General features: G+C 37.8%; 2 protein-coding genes across 2 annotated transcripts; both read left to right on the top strand.

The window, feature by feature from the left end:
* Window positions 1-1,287: 1,287 nt before the first annotated feature.
* Window positions 1,288-22,256, top strand: LOC132282401 (transmembrane ascorbate ferrireductase 2). The gene is made up of 4 exons (XM_059784072.1): window positions 1,288-1,589; window positions 4,320-4,368; window positions 21,447-21,646; window positions 21,819-22,256. Exons 1-4 carry the CDS (start codon window positions 1,446-1,448, stop codon window positions 22,122-22,124), a joined length of 699 nt encoding a protein of 232 aa, XP_059640055.1. The 5' UTR covers window positions 1,288-1,445; the 3' UTR covers window positions 22,125-22,256.
* On the top strand, window positions 14,737-21,438 carry LOC132282400 (uncharacterized mitochondrial protein AtMg00810-like). Its single transcript, XM_059784071.1, has 2 exons — window positions 14,737-16,116; window positions 16,419-21,438. The coding sequence occupies exon 2, from the start codon at window positions 18,263-18,265 to the stop codon at window positions 19,211-19,213; it is 951 nt and encodes a 316-aa protein (XP_059640054.1). The 5' UTR covers window positions 14,737-16,116; window positions 16,419-18,262; the 3' UTR covers window positions 19,214-21,438.
* Window positions 22,257-22,944: the final 688 nt, after the last annotated feature.

The raw sequence follows: 22,944 nt of genomic DNA, 5'->3' as shown, positions 1-22,944 counted from the left end.
ACAATTATAAACCGTTTTGAAATAAAGGCAGGGTTGATATAATAAATTTTCTAACAAAACGAAATAAGATGTACCCAAACCCACCCAATGCCTGTACCTATGCCATTCCTAATTGAAGGTACATGTTCCACTCTTCGCCCCAGTGCTGCTTTTGTTGGCTGGTGTTACTACTTACTGTATTTTAGGATTATGACTGTATCATTAAAGTCATAGGACCTTGGTTGAGAAAGCATCTCATTCTAGTTTGGGGATTTTAATGAGTACATAATCGTTCACTGTCCGCTAAATAAAAATACATCTATATATTGTAAATTAAAGCTCTTAAATATTTATACCCATTATATTGGGGGCTGCCTGCTCAGGTGGCTCCGGGCACGTTTCGGCTTAGCATTTAAAGTGACATGAAATTAAGATCGAGTTTGTTTGATATTAATTGTAACAGGTTGGGTGCTTCCCGATCAGATAAAAAAACTTAAGTATTAAGTGAAGCTAACACTCAATCCATTTATACTAATTATATTTTCCATCTGAATTCGATATGGAATGATACTCTTACGCTATATTCAAAAAAGAACTAGTTACATCGAGTGCAAGTTATAAATTTGACATAATAGTGTTGAATTTTCAAACTAATATTATTGAATCTTCAAAATGTGTACAACAGATTAAATCAAGTCGTCAAAAAATAATTAATAATATTTAAAAATTAATATGTTGTATCAAGTTCACAAGAAAAAAAAATGCCATTATTAAGTATTACCAAAATAATGAAGAAGAAAAAATGTTGTACTGCATAGAGGTTTTTATTTTTATTTTTAATCCATTAGATAAAATGGTTTTAAAACTTTAAAATGAATTCATCATGAAATTTAAACAAATTAAATTCTATATTTTATTTTTATTTTTATGTTTATGATAAAAAGAAAATTCACACACTCATTTTTGAATTATAGCATTCTATTTGTTAGGTGAAAGAGAGAGTATTATTAAAGATTTTACTTGCTCAATGAAAAAGTCTCATTCTTGAATGAGAAATTCTGTGCTGTGAAGTTAAAACAAAAAAACAAAATTGATGTGTTGTGAATCAATCCGCTGGTTGTTAAAAAATTATATATATATCAATCCATTGCAACTTTTTGTCATTCAGTATTTCAGTGTGCCAACAGACCAGACCATCTTGGCATCGTTGACCATTCAGCGTCTGACGTGGACTTCGTGCTGATTTGGCAGTCCGATTCAACGTTTTAAACTGATCTATCATTTAATTGGGTAGAAATTAGAAAAAGATATCTAAATATAAAACCCTAATTTATGAATTCTCTCTGATAAGTCTTTCAGAGCATGCGACTGTAAATCACCATTAAAGAACACCTTTTCCTTGCAAAATCAAAATAAAAACACCCTTTTCTCTCTCTAAAACTCTATCTCTCCCCCAGAAGTTGACGATGGCGGTTCCCGTGGTTCAGTTCCCGATCTTTCTTCTGATAAGGATCATTGGAGTTACGGTGACAACTCTGGTTCTTACATGGACTGTGCATTACAGAGGAGGATTATCTCTCATCTCCGACAACAAAGATCTCATCTTCAACGTATTTTCTTAACCCTTTCGTGCCCTAATCTTTAATTGTCTCATTTTACATCTCAATTACCTTATCATTTTCCGAATCTCACCATGGAAATGCCTCTGCCTGACTATTTAACTGCACATACAAACACTCACTTATATATGTATCGGTATATTTTAAGTGCATTTTTTGAATATGTGTCTGTGTTGGTAAACTATGATCGATCATTCATTGCTGGTGTGAATACTTAGGGCTGCTTAATTGAGATAGTAGCACCATATCTTTGTTATTGGGTTTCTAAATGCAAGTATTGTGGGCGATTTCTTTCTTATGCCAGATTTAGATTGGAGCCTTTTTTTTTTTTTTTTGTTTTTAACTAGCTTTATCTTTTATTTTATTACTGACTTTATCATTGTCTTTATCAGAACCTCTCTCTTTCCTTATGCTTGGCAATTTAAAGGGTTGTTTGACTACTCAATTCACACTTGATTCTAAATAAGTTAATGTTATGTTTGGCGGCACTGAATTTGCGCATTGGATTTGGGATTGGAAAAAATTTAGTACAAAATTTAAACTAAACTTCCTTCATTCCCAAATCCAAGACACCGAATTGATGCTCCCAAAATAACATAAGTGCATTTTATAATGCAATTCAGATGCCACTTAAAATAATAAGTTTTGCTTAAAAATGCAAGTGAAGGAGACTTTACTTATTACTTAAACCCGAACACTTTAAGTTCAAGCAAATTTTTAAAAAACTATATAATTTTTTTCTTCTCTCTTCCAGTCATGAAACCTTGACTCGGAGCTTAGAAGTTAAGACCCAAAGCCACCAAGTTAGAGGTAGACCGGTAAAAAAGACTATATGATTAGTGCATGAAATTTAAGTACTTCAAGTTTTCAATATTTTATTTTCAATTTTATCAACCAAAGGCTACTTTATCTATTTATGTTTATGTGATTTGAAGATATTGAAGGTGATTTTCTTGATTCTGCGAATGTGTAAAGGTCCAGTTATTTATATATTTTTTTGTTTACCATGTTTTTGCTCATTTTTCTCTATACTAAATTAAAGGTATCAAACATTGAACTGATATATATTTGCACTTGTGTACTTAACTCACTATTTTCTTTGTATATATTTGCATTTATGTACTTAACTCACTATTTTATTTGTTTTTGAGGCTTTTTTCCTTGGAAGGCAACTATATGGCTACTATCTGTCAAGTGTAATGTAACCTAATTGTATTTAACATTGAACTGTAATTATTATGATGGGTCATGGGTCTGATTATAATTTCTTAATTTTGTGAATAACAAACTTGCCTCACTGTTTACATTTTATGGGAACCAATTTATTAGGAAAAAAAATGTTAAATCATTTGCATTTTGTTGAATTTTTTATGTCTATCATATTTATTAGACTTATTTTCACTATTGATGACCGAGGTTCAATTTTAAGTATACCATGACGGGCATGTCAATTTCTCTACGTACTTTTACATATCTGTTTGCTAAAATTGTTATCATTCTCATTATAGTAGTAAAATAATTATTTCCTCAGTCCCGTGCGTTACACCAGTGTGTCACTAGTATATAAACTGTGATTTAAGGGAGCATCACCTAGGTTCTGCATGGACATTATCTTGTTCAACGTTTTAGTTATATGCATACATATATACTCAGTGTTGTTAAACGCGCGCCTAGGCTCGAGGCTCAGGTTTAACGCCTGTTGTCATCCCAGGCTCACTGATGTTTACTAGGCGCACGCCTCGGTTGCGCCTCGTCTTGTTATGAGGTGCGCCTAGGCGCGCCTCACTCATATTTGTTTTAAAAAATATGATTATTCTATTTCTTAAGCCAAAAAGGTTACTTTTGGCAACTTCATAAACAAAAAAGAAAGCTCAATCATACGATATAAGGAACTTTTGTTCAAAAGAATAAAAAAATAAGAAAGCCCAAGAGTCAAAGTGTTAACCGAACAACGATAGAATGAGATTGTGAGACGAAGATGAAGCCCTAGTTGCAAAGATGAGCGACGAAGCCACGTCAGCTCTTTCTTTTCTTTTCTTTTTTCTCTCTTCTCCTTGAGATCTCCTCTTTTCTTATCTTTGTTTACATCTTTCTCTTCGTCTAGTTCTCTCATCTCTCTGTTTTTTTTTTTTTTCGCTCTGCTTTTTCTTTTTCTTTTTTTTTTTGTTTGTTAACATATTTATTTCTTTTTGTTCTTTGTTTTGCCATTCAAAAAACACATTTTGCTTTGCCTTGTAAGAAAACAAATTTGTACTCTATTTTATGGTCGTTGGATGTTTGTATAGTTGATGGATTTACTTTTTTATATTTGATATTAATTTTTAGAATATTGGTATAACTTATGAGATATGAATGTTATTATGGTAGTTTAAATTTTCAATTGTGCGCCTCACTTCACTCAGGCGCGCGCCTCACCGTGCGCCTCGTGCCTAGGCTCCAAAGGACCTCTAGCGCCTTGGGCCTTGAATAACTATGTATATACTTACATGCATGCATACATGTAAACATATGGATGTGTAAGATTAGAACTTTAGCTATTTGCTAAACAACTCTTTTTGTTTCTTACTTTGACCTTTTTTAGGGGAAACTGTGAAAAAGAAACTGATTTTGTGGTTGAAATATGGATTTTTTTCTCGATCTTCAAATATAAAGTATGTTGCAGTGGAAGATAGTTTTGTTTCTTGTGATTTTATATGGTAATCTTATTGTTTTGTTTTGCAGGTCCACCCCGTTTTAATGGTGATTGGCCTCGTACTTTTGAATGGTGAAGGTACACGTGATCTTCTAGCTCTTGATTTAGCTTTAGTTATCTCAATATGATTTGGAGTTCTTGTCCATATTCTGGAAAGTACAATGATTTATTTTGTGCTGCAAATATGCATTATATGATGGCGCAATATAATAGAAGTGGGAAGATATATTGCATTCGTTTGTCTTGCTATATATAATTTAGGGAAAACTACATATAAGTAGAGTTAGGAGTCCTAAATAACAAAATAGTCTATTTTAAAAGTTTATTTTTCAATTTGATTGAATCAAATAAAATGATTATAAATGCATCAAGAATTATTGTTGAGGTCCAAAATATCCTCCAATCCCTTATTATAAAATATCAAAATAACCTTCTTATAATCATATAATTTCAAAATACCAAAAAATTAGGAAACTATCGAAACCTTGCTCAATAATAATAGTTGATATTAAGGTGCTAAATTTATGTCCAAATATGGAATTATTTATTGACATAACAGGGGTTAATTACTACCAAAAGTTTGACATTTACTAATTACTACCAAAAGTTTGACATTTACCAAAGCTGAAATAAAAGATGTTAATTACTATAAATATAAGTTAAAGATCTTGAGTCCATAATAAGGCATGATTAAGAATGCCATTTACATAATATGGTGAATACTTGTAAGATAAAAACAAATTATTTAAGAATGAATTTATAATTGGAAAAAAATTCGCAATAATTGTAGCAAATATTCATTTCTGATCTATTAAGTAGGCAAATGGCATCCATCTACCTTTTTGATTCATGCAAGAACTTTTTTGTTTTAAGTTGGAACATAAATTTAAAAAATACACACACACACACACACACACACACATATGGTTACAATGAGATTATGAAAGCAACCTTCCGGATGTCCTCACCTAATAAGGAAAGACTTTACTGGAAGACAAATCCTTGGATTTTATCTCCTCTTAATGTAGCGGAAACAATAAAGAACGGGGTTAAACCCTTGAATTGACAAAGAACACCCTCACAAGAGAGAAACTAAAATTATATTGATATTGATGATGTTTGTAAACTTACATCTCTTGCCTTTATATAGGCAAGTAAAAAAAAAAGAAAAAGAAAGCATGCGTGAAATAATATTAATGGGGAAATATGAGATTTGATGGAGCAGAATCCTCCTTAAATCTTGCAATGGAGAATGATATCTTCTATTGTTGGCAACTACACGAAATCTTTTTATTTATTTTCTGAATCCTCTTTAATTCTTGCAATGGAGAATAATATCTTCTATTGTTGACAATTACACCAAATCTCCTTTTGACTTTTCCTTATTTATTTATTTTTTTCTTCTATTCTTCATACCTTTTCTGCTTCCATGATTTGCAATGATCATGTATACTCAGATAATCGTGAGCAAGCTGTTCTACATTAGTCTCCCCTGCGTAAAAAGAACTCGTCCCCGAGTTACTCGAATTTGGCGGATAATATTCATGTATGTCAGCCACATTGAAGGTAGAAGAAATGGCCATGTCAACAGGTAAATCAATTACATAGGCGTTGTCATTGATTTTCTTTAGAATCTGGTATAGACCATATTTCTTAGCCTTCAGCTTCTTGTATGTTCCCACTAGAAACCTCTCTTTTCTTAGATACACCATAAGCAGGTCCACTTCTTCAAATACTCTTTTCCTTCGTCTCTTGTCAGCTGCAGCCTTGTATTTGCCGTAAGTTTCCTCTAGATTTTTCTTAACACTCTCCTGAATGGTCTTAATGTGCTCAACCATTTTCTCTACAACAATACTCTTCCCCAACAACTTCGATAAGGATTACCAAATCCAAAACAACTTTTGGAGGACAACAATACACAACCGCAAATGGGGATTTGCCCGTGGACCTGTTAACCACGCAATTATAAGCAAATTCTGTCTGGGCAAGAGCAAGATCCCACTGTTTTGGTTTCTCTCCTGAAATACAGCGAATTAGATTTCTAAGGGTCCTATTCACCACCTCTGTTTGGCCTTCAGTATGGGGTGGGGGGTGACTAGTACTACTGAAATTAAGATAGGTATCAAATTTTTTCGATAAAGTCCGCCAAAAGTGAGACAAGAACTTGGTGTCACGATCTGAGGTAATGGACTGTGGCACCCCATGTAAATGAACCACCTCCTTAAAGAACAGATTGGCCATTTGAATTGCATTGTTCGTCTTCTTGCATGCAATAAAATGGGACATCTTGGAAAATCAACCACCACAAAAACAGAGTCTGCAACTCGCTGCGTCCTCGGCAACCTTAGAATAAAATTCATGGATAAATCATTCCATGGAGCATCTGGAATAGGCAGCGGCGTATAAAGACCAGTATTATGAGATTGACCTTTATTAGTTTGGCAGATTGAGCACCGCCGCACATGGTTCTCCACGTCACGCTTGAGTTGCGGCCAATAATACCGTTCTTCTACCAACTCTCATGTCTTATCACGCCCCAAATGTCCTCCTAATCCTCCTCCATGCAATTCAAGAACCACTTGCTCCCCGCAAAGAACTCCGTGGAATACACAACTGATTGCCATTAAAGAGAAATCCTTCCTGCATATGCAACCCTTTAAAGGATTGGCTCGTTTACACGTTGCCCAGGCTTGGCCAAAATCTTCGTCGGCTTCATATAACTTCTTCAGGCACTCAAACCCTGTGATTTCAGCCTTCATAGTCACTAAGAAAGCTACTCTCCAACTTAGTGCATTTGCAACTTTGTTCTGTTGGCCTGACTTGTGTTTTAGCGAGAAGGTGAATCGTTGGATATAAGCCGCCCATCACGCGTGCATTTTTTTTTTTTTTTGTGATAAGTAAATTGTATTAAAAGCGTTCAAAAAGGGGAACGCGACCCAAACTATACAAAGACAAAACGGAGCCTATGAATTCAAAGAACTCATAAAGTCAACAATCTCCTCAAGAGAGGAGTAGTCTCTCCCCTGACCCCAACAAAACAAATTACAAATGATAGAAAATTTTAACACCCCAATGGAGGATTCCTTTCCTTCAAAAGATCTTCCATTACGCTCTCTCCAAAGGCTCCACCAAATACAAAAAGGGATCACCCTCCAAAAAACTTTGACCTGAGCCCCCACCCATTGGCCCCTCCACATATCTAACAACTCCCAAGATGTCCGAGGCATGACCCAATGAATACCAAACAGGCCAAACATCAAACTCCAACAATCATGAGCCACAGGACAGTGTAACAAAAGATGATCCACCGACTCCCCATTAATCTTGCAAAGACAACACCTATTAACAATGATATGTCTTCTCTTTCTCAAGTTGTCCAACGTCAAAATCTTACTCCAAGCTGCAGTCCACACAAAAAAGGCCACCCTAAGAGGCGCCTTAGACCTCCACACCATCTTCCATGGGAATGAGGTACCATGAAAACCAGAAAGGCACACAAAAAAAGACCGGACCTGGAACATCCCTTGAGAAGAAGGCACCCAAATCAAAGAATCTGCCCCAGACCCCTCCACCTCCTGTCCGTAAAGAAGAGCCAAAAACCCAGTGACATCATCCAGCTCCCAATCCTGAAAAGCTCGCCGGAAACGCACATCCCAAGACAACCTTCCACTATCAAGGCGATAATAGTCAGCAACCATTGCATGTTTGTCGACAGCAATCCTAAAAAGCCTGGGAAACAAAAGGGCCAAAGGCCTATCATCACACCATGGATACTCCCAAAACCGGATAGTTCTTCCATCCCGAACTCTGAATCTAATATGTTTGGAAAAGGCATCCCACCCCTTACCAATGGCCCTCCACACCCCCACTCCGCCAACAGACCTGACTGATCCAGCAGACCACCCTCCTCTCTCCTCCCCAAAGCGACATGAGATAACCTTTCTCCATAATCTATGTCTTTCCTTACCAAATCTCCAAAGCCACTTACCAAGAAGAGCACAATTGAAAGTGGCCAATCTCCTAATTCCAAGCCCTCCCAAGTCATGGATTTCAGTGCCTGGGGATCTGTAAACAACACGAACTCTCGTTGGATAAGACAATGGTGGAAAAGGCATCCCACCCCTTACCAATGGCCCTCCACACCCCCACTCCGCCAACAGACCTGACTGATCCAGCAGACCACCCTCCTCTCTCCTCCCCAAAGCGACATGAGATAACCTTTCTTCATAATCTATGTCTTTCCTTACCAAATCTCCAAAGGCACTTACTAAGAAGAGCACAATTGAAAGTGGCCAATCTCCTAATTCCAAGCCCTCCCAAGTCATGGATTTCAGTGCCTGGGGATCTGTAAACAACACGAACTCTCGTTGGATAAGACAATGCTCCCACGTATGCAAAGCTTGCACCACCGCATAGAATTCCAAGTCATGGTTAGTCCATTTCTTGCGTGCTTCACTCAACTTCTCTCTGTAAAACGCTATTGGCCTTCCTTCGTGTGATAGAACTACTCCGATTCCCACTAGTGAAGCATCACAATCCACCTGGAATAACTTCTCAAAATCTGGAAGGACTAAGATTGGGGTTGTTGACAGTTTTTCCTTGGGGTCACAAAGCTATACTTCTTCATATTAATGAACAGTTTATTCTTCTGCAAAGCTGTTAATACATCTCTCTAGCGCAAAGGGTGTTCTGCCTCTGTTTGACTATAAACCAGAATATCGTCGAAATAAATAACTACAAATCGACCAATAAATGGTTTGAGTACCTGATTCAACAACCGCATAAAAGTACTTGGCGGGTTGGATAATCCGAATGGCATGATTGACCACTTGTACAGTCCTTATTTTGTCTTAAATGCCGTTTTTCGCTCATCCTCAGGGCGGTTTCTGATTTGATGGTATTCACTCTTGAGGTCCACTTTGGTGAAGACTTGATCCCGCCAACATATCCAGCATATCATCCAACCGTGGAATGGGAAATCTGTGCTTGACAGTGATTCTGTTAATTGCGTGACTATCAACGCACATTCTCCAACTGCTATCTTTCTTCGGTACTAGCAAGGCCGGAATAACACATGGGCTCATGCTCTCCCGAATCAACCCTTTCTGTAGTAACTCTTCCACTTGCTTTTGTAAGATCTGACTCTCGTTGGGAGTCATTCGGGAGATTTGGCAGGCTCGCCCCAAGCACCAAGTCAATGTGGTGCTGAATGTCTCTCATGGGAGGGAGACTATCAGGTAAGTCTTTCGGCACCAACTCACTAAATTCCTGCAGTAGTGTAAAAGGAGGTTGTTCAACTACTTCCCCCTTGCACATAACAACAAAGATTTCAGGGGCAGTTGTTACTTCACCCAGAAATTCCTTACTGTTGATCAACATAATTGGAAATTCGGCTTCTTTCAGCGGACCCAAAATATATCTTCTGACCATTCTTGTATAGAATATACACATTGTCTCTACCACGGTGAGTGGCTTCGACATCAAATTGCCATGGTCTGCCCAATATCATATGGCATGCATCCATGTTGACTACATCACAATGCACCTCCTATGCATATGCTTTCCCAATTGAGAATGGGACGGTGCAGGTTTCAGTTGATCCATCCAATTTTGTATGGATGGAGATGTTTCTCTGTTTTAAGCCCCAATTTTCAAACCATTGTTAAGGAAACAATGTTCTCACTACTACCGCTATCAATAATAACGTCACATACCTTATGGTTGATAGTGCAACGTGTACGGAACATATTATGACGTTGCGGGTGCTCTTCCTTCTTTAGCGTGAACATCAACCTCCTTACGACTAAAGAGTGGGACAACAACTCACCATTGTCTCCTTCAGTCACCTCTTCTTCTTCAAAGGTTAGGAACTCACCTTCCTTACCCTCGCCTTCCTCATGCTTGACCAAATTTGCTGTCGGTTGCTTGGTGCAATTGTTGGATTTATAGATTTATGGCCAGGTTCTCCTCATACACTTGCCCATACTTGGGTGTGCATAGGGATTTTCTCTCACAACTGGGGCTCCCCTTCCAACAGGGCCTATGGGTGCTGCGGGTTTGGCCTTTGTTGGACCATCTCCAATGCCTCGCCATGTCATTGGAACAAGGCTACCGCGGTCTGTTTACCCATGTCACGTGTAGGACGAGGGGTATTATATGAACCACGAGACCGATTCTTCGACTTCTCCAGTAATGATTTTGCTCTCTCTACCGCCATGACAATCTTAGACAGTTTGAATAACGGTTGCAGCGCCATTTTCTCTTCAATATCCCATTGTAACCCGCCTTTGAAACGGGTCACCATGCTAAATTCGGGTTCCACTAGGTTGTTACGGAATGACAACCGATAAAATTCTTCAGCATATTCAACAATCGTTCTACTTCCCTACGTGCAGGACTGATATTTCTGATAAAGAACCTGTTCATAATTAGGGGGTAAAAATCGAGCTTTCATCAATTTCTTCATCTTAACCTATGTACGTACCGGATCTTTACCCTCATGTGCGCGGGTAGTTTGCACTTGATCCCACCATGCTGATGCGCCACCTTTTAACTTATAGGCCACGAATTTGACTTGCTTCTCCTCCTGGATTTTCATATGGTCAAAGAAACATTCAACGTTCAGCTTCATCAATTTCCCATCGACCTCGATTATCTCTAAACACCTGTACGGCTCGGTTGTTACCAAAATTGACATTTTCCTCATAGGTTGGTTGCCTATTCGGTGGGTTTGTGTTGCGATTACCAGCCTATTCGGACGTCCACGATCACCGTCGTTGGGCAGCCTGTTGTTCTCGCGGTTAAGTTCTACCATTGTCAATCTCGCCAATACTTGACGCATAGTTTCGTGCATATCAAGTAAGGTTCGATTAACGTTGGTCTGGAAATCAGTAAACTCAGCCCTCAAAAGAGCTACTCCATCACGATCACCGTCGCTGGAGGGGTTGCTTCGATCTCGTGAACCGGCCATCGAAAACAAAGGCGAATCTTGGATTCAGAATCTTGCTCTGATACAACGTAGTGGAAACGATAAAGAAAAGAGTTTAACCCTTGAATTCACAAAGAACACACTCACAAGAAAGAAATTGAAATTATATTGATAATGATGATGTTGTAGACTTACATCTCATGCCTTTATATAGGCAAGTCAAAAAAAAAAAAGAAAAAAGAAAGCATGCTTGAAATAATATTAAAGGGGAAATTTGAGATTTGATGGAGTAGAATCCTCCTTAAATCTTGCAATGGAGAATAATATCTTCTATTGTTGGAAACTACACCAAGTCTTCTTATTTATTTTCTGAATCCTCCTTAATTCTTGCAATGGAGAATAATATCTTCTATTGTTGGCAACTATACCAAATCTCCTTTTAACTTTTCCTTAATTATTTATTGTTTGGGTTAATTTCACTGATACCCTCTCAGGTTTGGCCAAATATCACCTTCAAACATCTTTCGAAAATAAGTATCACTCACATTACAAACTTTTGTTCCGTTTTTCACTCACACCCCAACCGTTAGTTGAATAGTTATGACAAGATGTAAAATGACTTAAATACCCTTTAATTTTGTCAAAACAACTATTTAACATAAATAATTATATTAAAAGACTAAAATATCCCTCAATTTATTGTAAATTTACAAATTATATATATATATATATATACAGATACATATATATACACAGACACACACACACATATATATACAAGATCATGTTCCCTGTATCGTAAATGGCATAAGGGTCTGAATCAAAGCCTATACTACGGGGTCGACTAATGAACTGGGGAAGAGTTTCAAGCATAAGATCGAGCGCCTTGTGTTGGAATTGTAAAGAATACCAGATTGATGCTAGGAAAGGGTTTAGAGTAAGATATCCATGGTGGGTCACTTTCTGGTCAATGAGCTCCGGCGGGATGGAGAACTCGTCGAGCATGGAGTGAGGTATGGCGCCGACGGGGCTGCACTCGAGTCTCGAAGAGGAAAGTCCAGATTTCGTTGGCGGCGAGGGTCGTAGTCACGAAGGAACTGGCGGGGCCGCCGATTACGGCGACGCATAACTTGCGGTGGGAGATATATGGGTCAGATTTTTCGGTGACATAACAACAGAGATATGGCACAACTGGTGGAGATACATGGAACTGGCAATTGAATTGATCTACTGAAACCTGCTCATCGTCAGATTTCCTTAATAAATGACACCTTCCTTTTCAGTGAATCCCAGCTTCCTCATCGTCAGCTTTCCTTAATAAATGACACCTTCCTTTTCAATGAATCCTAGCTTCCCCTGGTCGACGAATCTTGAACCTTGAATTAGGATTGACGTCAATCTAAATTCGCTACTCTCACTAATTTGGTGGTGGTGTGTATGTATGTATATATATATATATATATATATATATATATATATAGATACATACATATCTATAAATATATATATAAAGCACTTTTGACCAAGTCAAAGAGTATTTAGGGACATAATTGTCTTTTACATATTTTTAACAAAAATTGTGACGGATAAGTGAAAATGGACCTAAGTGATAGTTATTTTCGAAAGATGTTTGAGGGTGATATTTGGCTAAACCTGAGGGTTATTTTTTTCTTCTATACTCCTTACCTTTTCTGCCTCCCTGATTTGCAATGATCCTGTATGCTCAGATAATGGTGAGCAAGTTGTTCTACATCATCTCTGTAGAAGTAAAAGATGAGCTATCATTACTTTTTTGAATAAAAATCTTAAATGCATCACATTCTTGAGCAATTTTAATTAAATGATAGGACGAGGTACTTTAGTTACGGATTCATTTAATCTCATCAAATATCTAATACTTTGTTGCTAGTCAAATTAGTTCTCAATTATCTATTTCAATATTATAAAGTTCTATAATTTAAAAAAGGAAGTTTTGGTGTTTTTGGAATAAGAGCTTAGAAGACATTTTGGACCTCAACAATAGTTCTTGATGCATTTGTAACTATTTTTCTTAATTCAATCAAAGTGAAAAATCAACTTTAAAATAGATCAATTTGTTATTTAGGACTACCAACTCTATCTATGTGTAGTTTTCCCTATAATTTATGGACACCCTTCTGTTAGTGTTTCCTTGTTAAGCAAAAGAATTATGATAATTCAAATTATCTTCAGAGCTAGCAGTTGATGTTAAAATGTTTATATGTTAAGTATCTAATTTAAGTTGAAGAATGGAATTGTTAGATGTTCATACCTCAACCTTATTTCATCATTCATGCTTGATAATGAAAGAAGTCATGTTTTCTTTGTAATTATTATGTGCAGAAACTTTTTGAATAATTTTTACCGTGCAGAGTTTCTTCAAGGATTTTATTGTACACATGAAATTAGGCTACCTCTCTTGAAGAAAAAAAATGTTATATGCTGTTTCTCTCTAGAGATTAAACAAAAAAAAATTGCATGTTTTTTCAGCGGAAAGGAACTGAAATGGATCATATCATTGTTGCATTATAGGGCAATGCAACAATGGAAGACAACTTACATGTGAGACATTTATATTTGCGATTGACTAGGTGGCCATGCTAGTGTCTATGCAACTTAGTAACTTACAGCTCTATTGCTTATGTTTGCTCAAATGTTTTGACAGCCATCATAGTTGTGTTTATAGGATTGTCAGATTAAGTTGAGCATTTACCAAAGAAAATGCTTTACTACTAATGTCCATTTTGATTGACATTTTAGTCATTATCCTTACAGTAATGTATACATACGTCTGCAAAGAGTAGCCTATTTGCCACTGTTTGATGAGTTACTGATTATCAAGTATAACCGTCAACTTTGAGGAAAGAAGGTAATTCAGATAGTCTTTTTGCAGCACCTACAAATCCTATGAATTGAACTTGGAATATAATTCCATTTTGCGCCATTGTATTCAAGTGAATATGGAATACAAATTCTAAAGAGGCCAACTAAGAGGATTAATTTCTGTCTTGCTTCCCCGCCCTTCAGATCCAAACAACTACTAGAATAGCTCATAGTGTTGGAGTATTTCTATTGACTGGTCTTATCCATGTTTCCTAAGAAGTGAGTGTGTAATTGTTAGCATATATGATACCACGATTTATGGTATGACTTACCATAATAGCAAAGATTTGACTATGCTATAGAATATGTTTTAGAATAAGTTGTGATTTGATTTTGATTTGATTTAGTTTCCTTTCTTGTAATATGAGCATCTGCTCATTTTATCTATAAATACTAGAGCTGTGAATGAGTAATTCATATCATTCAAGTCTTTACGCAATTCTAACTTTTCTCTTCTTTTTATATATTTCTACTTGGTATCAGAGTCAACACCTTTCCACACCTTTCAGCAGCCTTGCTACTTGTGCGACAGCTACCTTAGGCTGTTTGTGACATCGTGTGACGTTGGCTACACATGTTTTTTTGTGTTGCTGTTTTGTGATCGAAAACAGGTATTTTTCAGTTTTACAATTTATTTTTCACTCTTCTAGGGTTGGGTAAATTGGGATAGTTGGTTTCCCACACCTAGAAGGGCTCGGGTAAAAAAAAAAAAATTAGTCTAGAAAGAGGTTTCGGATATTAAGGAGGAGGTTGTTTGGCTATATGTAAGCGGGCAGCATTCCTTAAAAAAGGTATGTATTTGGATTTTTCGGGAATGGTCTGAGGAGACATTGTTATTGTTTATTGTCTAAGGAGACCTTTTGATTTATTAACAGAATTCGTGGTGTTTTTGGAGTTTTTTTTATTGTCGTGTGATAGATTATGGCAGAGTCAGGGTCCTCGACTGTTAATTCTCTTGGCTCACGTTTTGTGGGTGGTGGTGCCATTTTTCCCACCAACTCATCAGAAAATCCAGGACTTCAAAACAGTGAAGTTGGATGGTTCCAACTATTTGATTTGGGCACAGTCTGCCAAGATGTTCATTGGTGGCAAAGGCAAGATTGGCTATATTACTGGTTCTGAGAAAGAGCCAGCTGAGTCAGCGGAGGCATATCCACAATGGTTTGCAGATAACGCTATGGTTATGTCTTGGCTAGTCAATTCGATGCAACCAAACATAGCTGTTGGCTATATGTTTATGAAGATTGCTAAGCAGATTTGGGATTCAGTTCAACGCACTTATTCTCAGAGGCAAAATAATGCACAAATTTTCCAGCTGGGGCGAGATATCACCAGGATTTCTCAGGGTGACTTGACAGTTTCAGGTTACATCACCAAGCTTCGTGCTATTTAGGAGGAGATGCCATATTATGATTCCTTCCACTCTTGGAAGGATCCAGATGATGCAGTTTTATATGCAGGAATTGTGAAGAAGAATCGAGTGTTTCAGTTTCTTGCCGGGTTGAACGACGAGTTTGAGTATGCTCGTGTTCATTTATTGGGCTTATCTTTATTCCCTATTCTTGAGGATGCATACTCCTATGTGTTGTCAGATGAGAGCTGCCGGACTCATCCATTAGGTGTTGCTTCTGTTGATCGTTCTGCTATGGCAGTTCGGGTTCCCAACCTTTCAGGAACTTCACCATCCCAGTCAGTTCAGAGCACTACCACCGGTCCTCCTCTGGGACGACAACATGGACGGTGTGACCATTACGAAAAAATTGGTCACATCAAATCTCGTTGTTATGCTCTACATGGACGTCCACCGTAACAGAAATAACAGCCTCGATCCTCTGCACATTCTGTTACACAACCAGTCTCGTTGTCAACTCCGGACAACCCTACCTCTACATCTTCTGCCACAGTTACCTTGACTCAAGCTGATTTGGACAAGTTCAAGCAATTCTTCAACCAAATGGAGGCATCATCTCAACCAACCTCCACTTATGCCCACTCAGGTACTATTGCGTCTGCACATAACGTATCTACATCTTCAACACCATGGATCATTGATTCTGGTGCTTCAGACAATATGACTGGTATATCCTCACTCTTCCAATATAGTATCTGCAAGGTCCGCCTTGCGGATGGTTCTCCATCTTCCATTGCTGGGAAGGGTCACATATCAGTTACTACTTCATTAACTTTGTCAAATACACTTCATGTTCCAAAGTCGACTACAAATCTTATTTCTGTTAGTAGCGTTACCAAACAATTAAATTGTAGTGTAACGTTCTTGCCCTCTCATTGTATTTTTCAGGATCTGGTGTTGAAACGGACGATTGGCAGTGGGCGTGAAGTGGACGGTTTATACCTGTTGGATACTCCTTTGTCACCTCAAGCACATTCAGCTTCATTTTCTAATATTATTTCATCTAATAAAGCCCAGCTTATGCGTTGGCACATGTGTTTAGGACATATTTCTTTTACTTATTTGAAACATTTATTTCCTTCCTTATTTTGTAACGTGGTAGTGTCAGATTTATCCCGTGAAACATGTCATATGGCTAAACATATTCGTTCCAATTATCCTGCTAGTAGTAATAAATCTGCTTTAACACCTTTTGATCTTGTTCATTCAGATGTGTGGGGTCCTTGCCCAGTTACTTCTAGTCTTGGATTTTGATATTTCGTGTTTGTCATTGATGATCATAGTCGTGTTACTTGGGTATACACTATTTTTAAAAATTTTATGACAATGGTTCAGACTCAATATGGTCGTACCATTAAAAAATTCCGATCTGACCAGGGTACAGAGTACACTTATGGGGAGGTACAATGGTTATGTACATAATTTGGGATTGAGCATCAGATGGCTAATGTTAAAACTCCTCAACAGAATGGTCATTCTGAGAAAAAGAATCGCTACATCCTTGACTTAGCCAGAGCAATCTGCATTGGCATGAATGTTCCCAAGTTGGGGAGATGTAGTTCTTACCGCTGTTTACATCATTAATAGGAATCCTTCTAGGATTCTTAACTTTGCAGCCCCACTCTCAATCATACATCCCAATTCATCTCTTTTTTTTTATTCCTCCGCGAGTCTTCGGGTGTGCGTGCTTTGTTCAGCAGTTGGGGCAGACTCGTACAAAGCTTGACCCCAAGGCTTTGAAGTGTGTGTTTTTGGGCTATTCTGACTCTCAAAAAGGTTGTAGGTGTTACCATCCTCCCAGTCGTCGGCGGTTTATATCCATGGATGTTTTTTTCTTTGAGCATACACCATACTATAGTGGTTCAATTGGTTCTCAGAGTGAATGGTTCCCATTGAATATAATGGATGATCACCTTCTTCCGTCTTCAACTCCTCTACCATTACCTGTTTCTTCTTCTACGATTCCTCCTCGTGATACCCCTCCAGCAAGGGGGAATTGTTCCTTTTTCATAGGTTTATAGTCGGAGACAACAGGTACAAGCTTCTACTCCCACGATCGACTGCCCTGTTCCTTCGGCACCAGCTCTGCCTTCTCAAGCTATTGTTTCGTTTGATGATCGCCCCATTGCTCTTCGAAAGGGTAAACGTTCTTGTACTTACCCTATTTCTAATTTTGTTTCTGATTATGCTCTCTCACCCTCCTATCGGAGTTTTCTTGTTTCTGTTGCCTCGGTTCTTGTTCCTTCTAGTGTTGCAGATGCACTAGCATAACCACAACGGCGTAAAGCTATGATAGAAGAACTACAAGCACTTGAGAAAAATTAGACTTGGGACATGGTTCCACTTCATATTGGACGAAAGGCTGTGGGTTGTCGTTGGGTGTTTACAGTTAAGCATAATCTAGATGGGTCAGTTGCTCGTTAAAAGGCCCGATTGGCTGCTAAGGGTTATGCTCAGACTTATGGCATAGATTATCAGGAGACTTTGCCCTTGTTGCCAAGATGAATACCATCCGTGTATTATTTTCTGTTGCTGCAATTTGATCTTGGCCTTTATTTTTGTTAGATGTCAAGAATGCCTTTCTCAATAGTGATTTGCAGGAAGAGGTGTACATGGTTCCTCCTCCAGGCTTTCGTTCTCCTGCTCATTTTGGTATGGTATGTCGTCTTCGTCGTTTTCTGTATGGCCTTAAGCAGTCTCCTCGAGCTTAGTCTGATCGCTTTGACACTGCTATGCTCAAGTTTGGTTTCCATCAAAGTGCAGTTGATCATACCTTGTTTTTACGTCATTCAAGCGGTAAGACAGTTGCTCTCATTGTGTATGTCGATGATATTGTTCTTATCGGCGATGATACTACCGGAATTGATGAGGTTAAGAGCTATCTTGGCCGTCAGTTTGAGATTAAAGATCTTGGTCCCCTACGGTACTTCTTGGGCATTGAGGTGGCTCGCTCCAAGACTGGCATTTTCATCTCTCAACGTAAGTATGTTCTTGACTTGCTTTCTGCTTCTGGTCAGCTTGGCGCTCGTCCTGCTGATACTCCGATTGAGCAGAATCATCGGTTGACTGATTCTGAGGGGGAGTTGTTGTCAAATATTGGTCAGTATCAACGATTTGTGGGGAAGCTCATCTATTTATCCATGACTCGACCTGACATTGCTTATGCCATGAGTGTCGTGAGTCAATTCATGCACTCTCCTCATGCCCCTCACCTTGATGCAGCTATTCGGACCCTTCGCTACTTAAAAGGGTGTCCAGGCCGTGGTATTTTGTTTGCCAATCATGGTCACTTACGTGTTGAGGCTTGGACAGATGCTGATTATGCAGGATCAATTTCAGATAGGAGGTCTACTTCAGGTTATTGTACCACTATTGGTGGTAACTTGGTTACTTGGCGCAGTAAGAAGCGGGATGTTGTCTCTCGATCTAGTGCAGAGGTAGAGTATAGGGCTATGGCTCTTAGGGTAGGTGAGTTGCTTTGGCTGAAAACCTTGATGACAGACTTGTGCCTTCCAGTGTCGCTTCCATTCTCACTCTACTGCGACAACAAGTCTGCCATTAGCATAGTAGCAAATCCTGTTCAACATGACAGGACTAAGCATATAGAGGTGGACCGTCACTTCATTCGAGAGAAGATCATCTCTGGTCAATTTTGCACTCTATTTGTCACAAGCTCTCAGTAGCTTGCAAACATTTTTACAAAGGGCGTCAACAAGATTGTGTTTGAGAATACATTGTCCAAGTTAGGCGTTTCAGATATCCACGCACCAACTTGAGGGGGAGTGTTAACATATATGATACCACGATTTATGGTATGACTTACCATTATAGCAGAGATTTGACTATACATATGTTAGCATATATGTTACTACGATTTATGGTATGACTTACTATAATAGCAGAGATTTGACTATGCTATAGAATATGTCATAGAATATGCTTTAAAATAAGTTGTGATTTGATTTTGATTTGATTTAATTTCCTTTCTTGTAATATGAGCATGTGCTCATTTTATCTATAAATACTAGAGCTGTGAATGAGTAATTCATATCATTCAAGCCTTTACGCAATTCTCTTATTTCTCTTCTTTTTATATATTCTACTGTAATAAACCTTCTTTAGGCTCCAAGGATATAATAGATTTTGTTCTTCTTGATTAGCTTAGTATTAGGATTTATATAGTTTTATTCTATTTATTTTTTATTTTTAAAATAGTAGTCTTCTATCCTCCTTGTCCTACATCTTTTATCTATGTAGTTGGACAACTTGGGAGCTTTGGGACTTCTTGGGATAGCTTAATGCACTTTTCTTAGCTCAAGAAATCTGCACTGCTATTACTGTGGGATCTTTCTTTATGCTATCAGCTATATTATCTTTTCCTCTCTACCTTACCATTCCTTTTGCTTCTTTAGACCTTTTTTTATATGGCATGTGATGAACTGCTTGACATATTATTGACGTTTGTGATTTGATGAAGTTTCACTATATTCTTGATTGCAATACAATTTCTCTCCGTTTTCTAGTTTGGAGATTTTTAGCACACTTGAACGAGTGGTGGTTCTAGACCTTATTACAGGAAGCTTAAAGGCGTATCATTCTTCAGCAATTTTACCATATATTATTAAAGGTTATGGTCCTCTATTATATATGTTTTTTTTATAAGGCTCTACATAAGTTTTGTATAAGGGATGCGTTCCCCTCTTGAACGCCTTTTTAATTCAATTATTACTTATAAAAAAAAAAAATAAGGCTCTACATAACTTAGGGGGAAAAAGATTTGGTATTAAGAACAAGGATACATTTTGAAGTATTTTCGTACGGTGTTGAATGAATTTTGACAAGCTAACCTATTTCCAGGAAAAATAACTTTTATTTGGAAAGAAAGCCACTTTATCATGTGTCCAACCTATGTGCTGGTTACGAAGAACTAGTGTGGCTTTTGTAGAAATATTTCCTGAATTTAGTTGCCCTTAGATTAATGGAGTCTAAATGTTTTTAAAATGATCTCCTTCATGGATCAAATAGCTTTTGTCTAGCTACCTTTAATTGATAGAGATTCCCGAGAACACAGGTGCATTTTTATAAATTCAAATCAAGTTCAGCATTCAAAAAAATTTGAGAATAGACATTGTTGTCAAAGGCATCTAGGCTCCAGGCGCAAGACTTGCGCCTGTTGTGTGCCCAGTGGTGCCTTTGACAACATTGACTTGCGCCTGTTGTGTGCCCAGTGGTGCCTTTGACAACATTTGCGCTTTTTATATGGAATATGAATACTTTAATACAGTAGTAATTTAATATTCTTCCATTATGCGCCTCACTTAACTCAGGCGCTCACCTCACCTGGCGCCTAGGATCCAGAGGACCTTTAGAGCCTTAGTGCGCCTTGGACCTTTGATAACACTGAGAACAGATTGTTATATTTGTTTATTTATTGCTTTCATGTGTTTATCCTTAATATTGCTTTTACTTGAATACGAGAATTGTTCTGATGATCTTAAAATTGATTGTTATTTTTGGTCAATGCAAATATAAAAAAAATGGGACACTTATACTCGGCATATATTTAAACAAATTAAGTTCTCTTTGCTAATTATGCCCTAAGAGCTTATTCTAATTCTTCTTCTTCTTCTTTTTTTTTTTTTTTTTTTAGTTTAAATACGTGTTTCCTTGATTTCTTTTCTGTGAGAATACAATGCTTATTTTGTTGTGTTGCTCACTGGCTTTGTACACCCGAGGAAGTGTTGCAGTAATATATAAACGATTTATATGTGCCCTCAAAACGCAGAAGTAAAACATGAGTTATGGATTTGAGTTATAAGTTCCAAAACTGGTCTGTAAATTTGATTTCAAATTATCTTTCTGCCTGCTGGTACTTTTTAGAAACCTATTTTAAATGCTTGGTTCGGATTTATGCAGCCATGCTAGCATACAAGACAGTGTCAGGAACAAAGAGCTATAAAAAGTTGGTTCATCTAATGCTGCAATTCCTGGCTTTCTGTTTAAGCATAATTGGCGTATGGGCGGCTTTGAAATTTCACAACGATAAAGGCATCGACAATTTCTACAGCCTGCATTCATGGCTAGGCTTAGCTTGTGTATTTCTATTTAGCATCCAGGTCATTTTCTTAAAATGCCCTCTTACCTGTATCTCTCTCTCTCTTAATATATTTTTTTTCCCAGGATAACCACTTGCTTCCAAAATCACATCATTCTTATAATAAAATTAAGAAATTCATTATAAAAAAAAACTTGAATCTAACCTTTTTTTCTACTGTTTCATCTGAACAGTGGGCTTCTGGATTTGTGACCTTTTGGTATCCAGGTGGTTCAAGAAACGGCAGGGCAACCCTGTTGCCATGGCATGTATTCTTTGGGGTCTATATCTATGCCCTCGCTGTTGCAACTTGCACCACTGGTATTTTAGAAAAAGCCACCTTCCTTCAAACCAACAAGGTAATATCACGCTATTCCACTGAAGCATTGTTGGTGAACTCATTGGGCATCTTGATTGTTGCCCTGGGTGGTTTTGTTATTCTTGCGGTTGTTTCTCCTGTGAACGGCAAAGGTGACCTTCCCAGAGGGTCAATCGAATAGGCACAAGCCTGTGTCTCTCCAGATTCAGCAGTGACAGAGAATCTTATTTTACATTTGAGTTGTGGGGCTTGCAGTGGTAAAGATTTGGATATAACAGAATTGAAATTCAATAAAATTTCCCCTTACTGGTTCTTTGATTTCCAAATAAATACAGGAAAATTGACAAAAACACGGCATCTTATAACAGCTATAGTTTTAATCCGTAAACGGTTGACAAAAACACGGCATCCGATAACAGCTATAGTTTTAATCCGGAAACAGGTAGGGCGTTGTGAGATATTGTGTTTCCATTTTTTGAATCTCTTGGCTATTGGACAAAACTTGATTTTCTTGAGCATCTCAAAAGGTGGCTATCATCAACTTTAATTGTTTGTCATTAAAAAGGCAAACAAAAATTGTAATCTGCTGCAACTTTCTAGCCTCTTCCTTGCATGGAGGGCAAGGGCAAAGAATATTAAGGATTAGAGAGGAGGGGGAGGGTGCAAGGCAAACACGAGCTCCCCGGGGAGAGTGTTTCTCAAATAATAGCAGATAGCAGCGGCGTGATTGGTATTTACCTTTTCTTCTTCCTTTTCCAACCCTATTCCTTAAATTAAAATTTATTTTTAAATTTGTGTTTTATAATGTAAATTGGAATGCCACCATTAGCACCTTTTTCCACTTACACTCATCTCAACAGTGATGTCAACTGAAACGCCGCTCCCCTGCCATTTAGTTTCAAAACCAAACATTGCATGTAACTAAGAAAAGTGATTCAAAAGGCCCCTCCCCGTCGTTTGGGTTAATAAAACAAAGTAATCCCAATATATATATGTATATG

Source organism: Cornus florida, unplaced genomic scaffold (assembly GCF_030987335.1).
Source record: "Cornus florida cultivar Cherokee Brave unplaced genomic scaffold, ASM3098733v1 CherokeeBrave_3.0.0_Hap2_Chr11, whole genome shotgun sequence".
In the NCBI taxonomy this organism is placed as follows: Eukaryota; Viridiplantae; Streptophyta; class Magnoliopsida; order Cornales; family Cornaceae; genus Cornus; species Cornus florida.
Note: the sequence above shows the minus strand (reverse complement) of the source record. Positions and strands in the feature narration are given on the sequence as shown.

Coding starts and splice junctions, on each gene's coding strand:
- LOC132282400 (XM_059784071.1), top strand. CDS start 18,263: ATGCTCAAGTTTGGTTTCCATCAAAGTGCAGTTGATCATACCTTGTTT.
- LOC132282401 (XM_059784072.1), top strand. CDS start 1,446: ATGGCGGTTCCCGTGGTTCAGTTCCCGATCTTTCTTCTGATAAGGATC. Junction 1,590..4,319: donor ACAAAGATCTCATCTTCAAC/GTATTTTCTTAA, acceptor TTTGTTTTGCAG/GTCCACCCCGTTTTAATGGT. Junction 4,369..21,446: donor CGTACTTTTGAATGGTGAAG/GTACACGTGATC, acceptor GGATTTATGCAG/CCATGCTAGCATACAAGACA.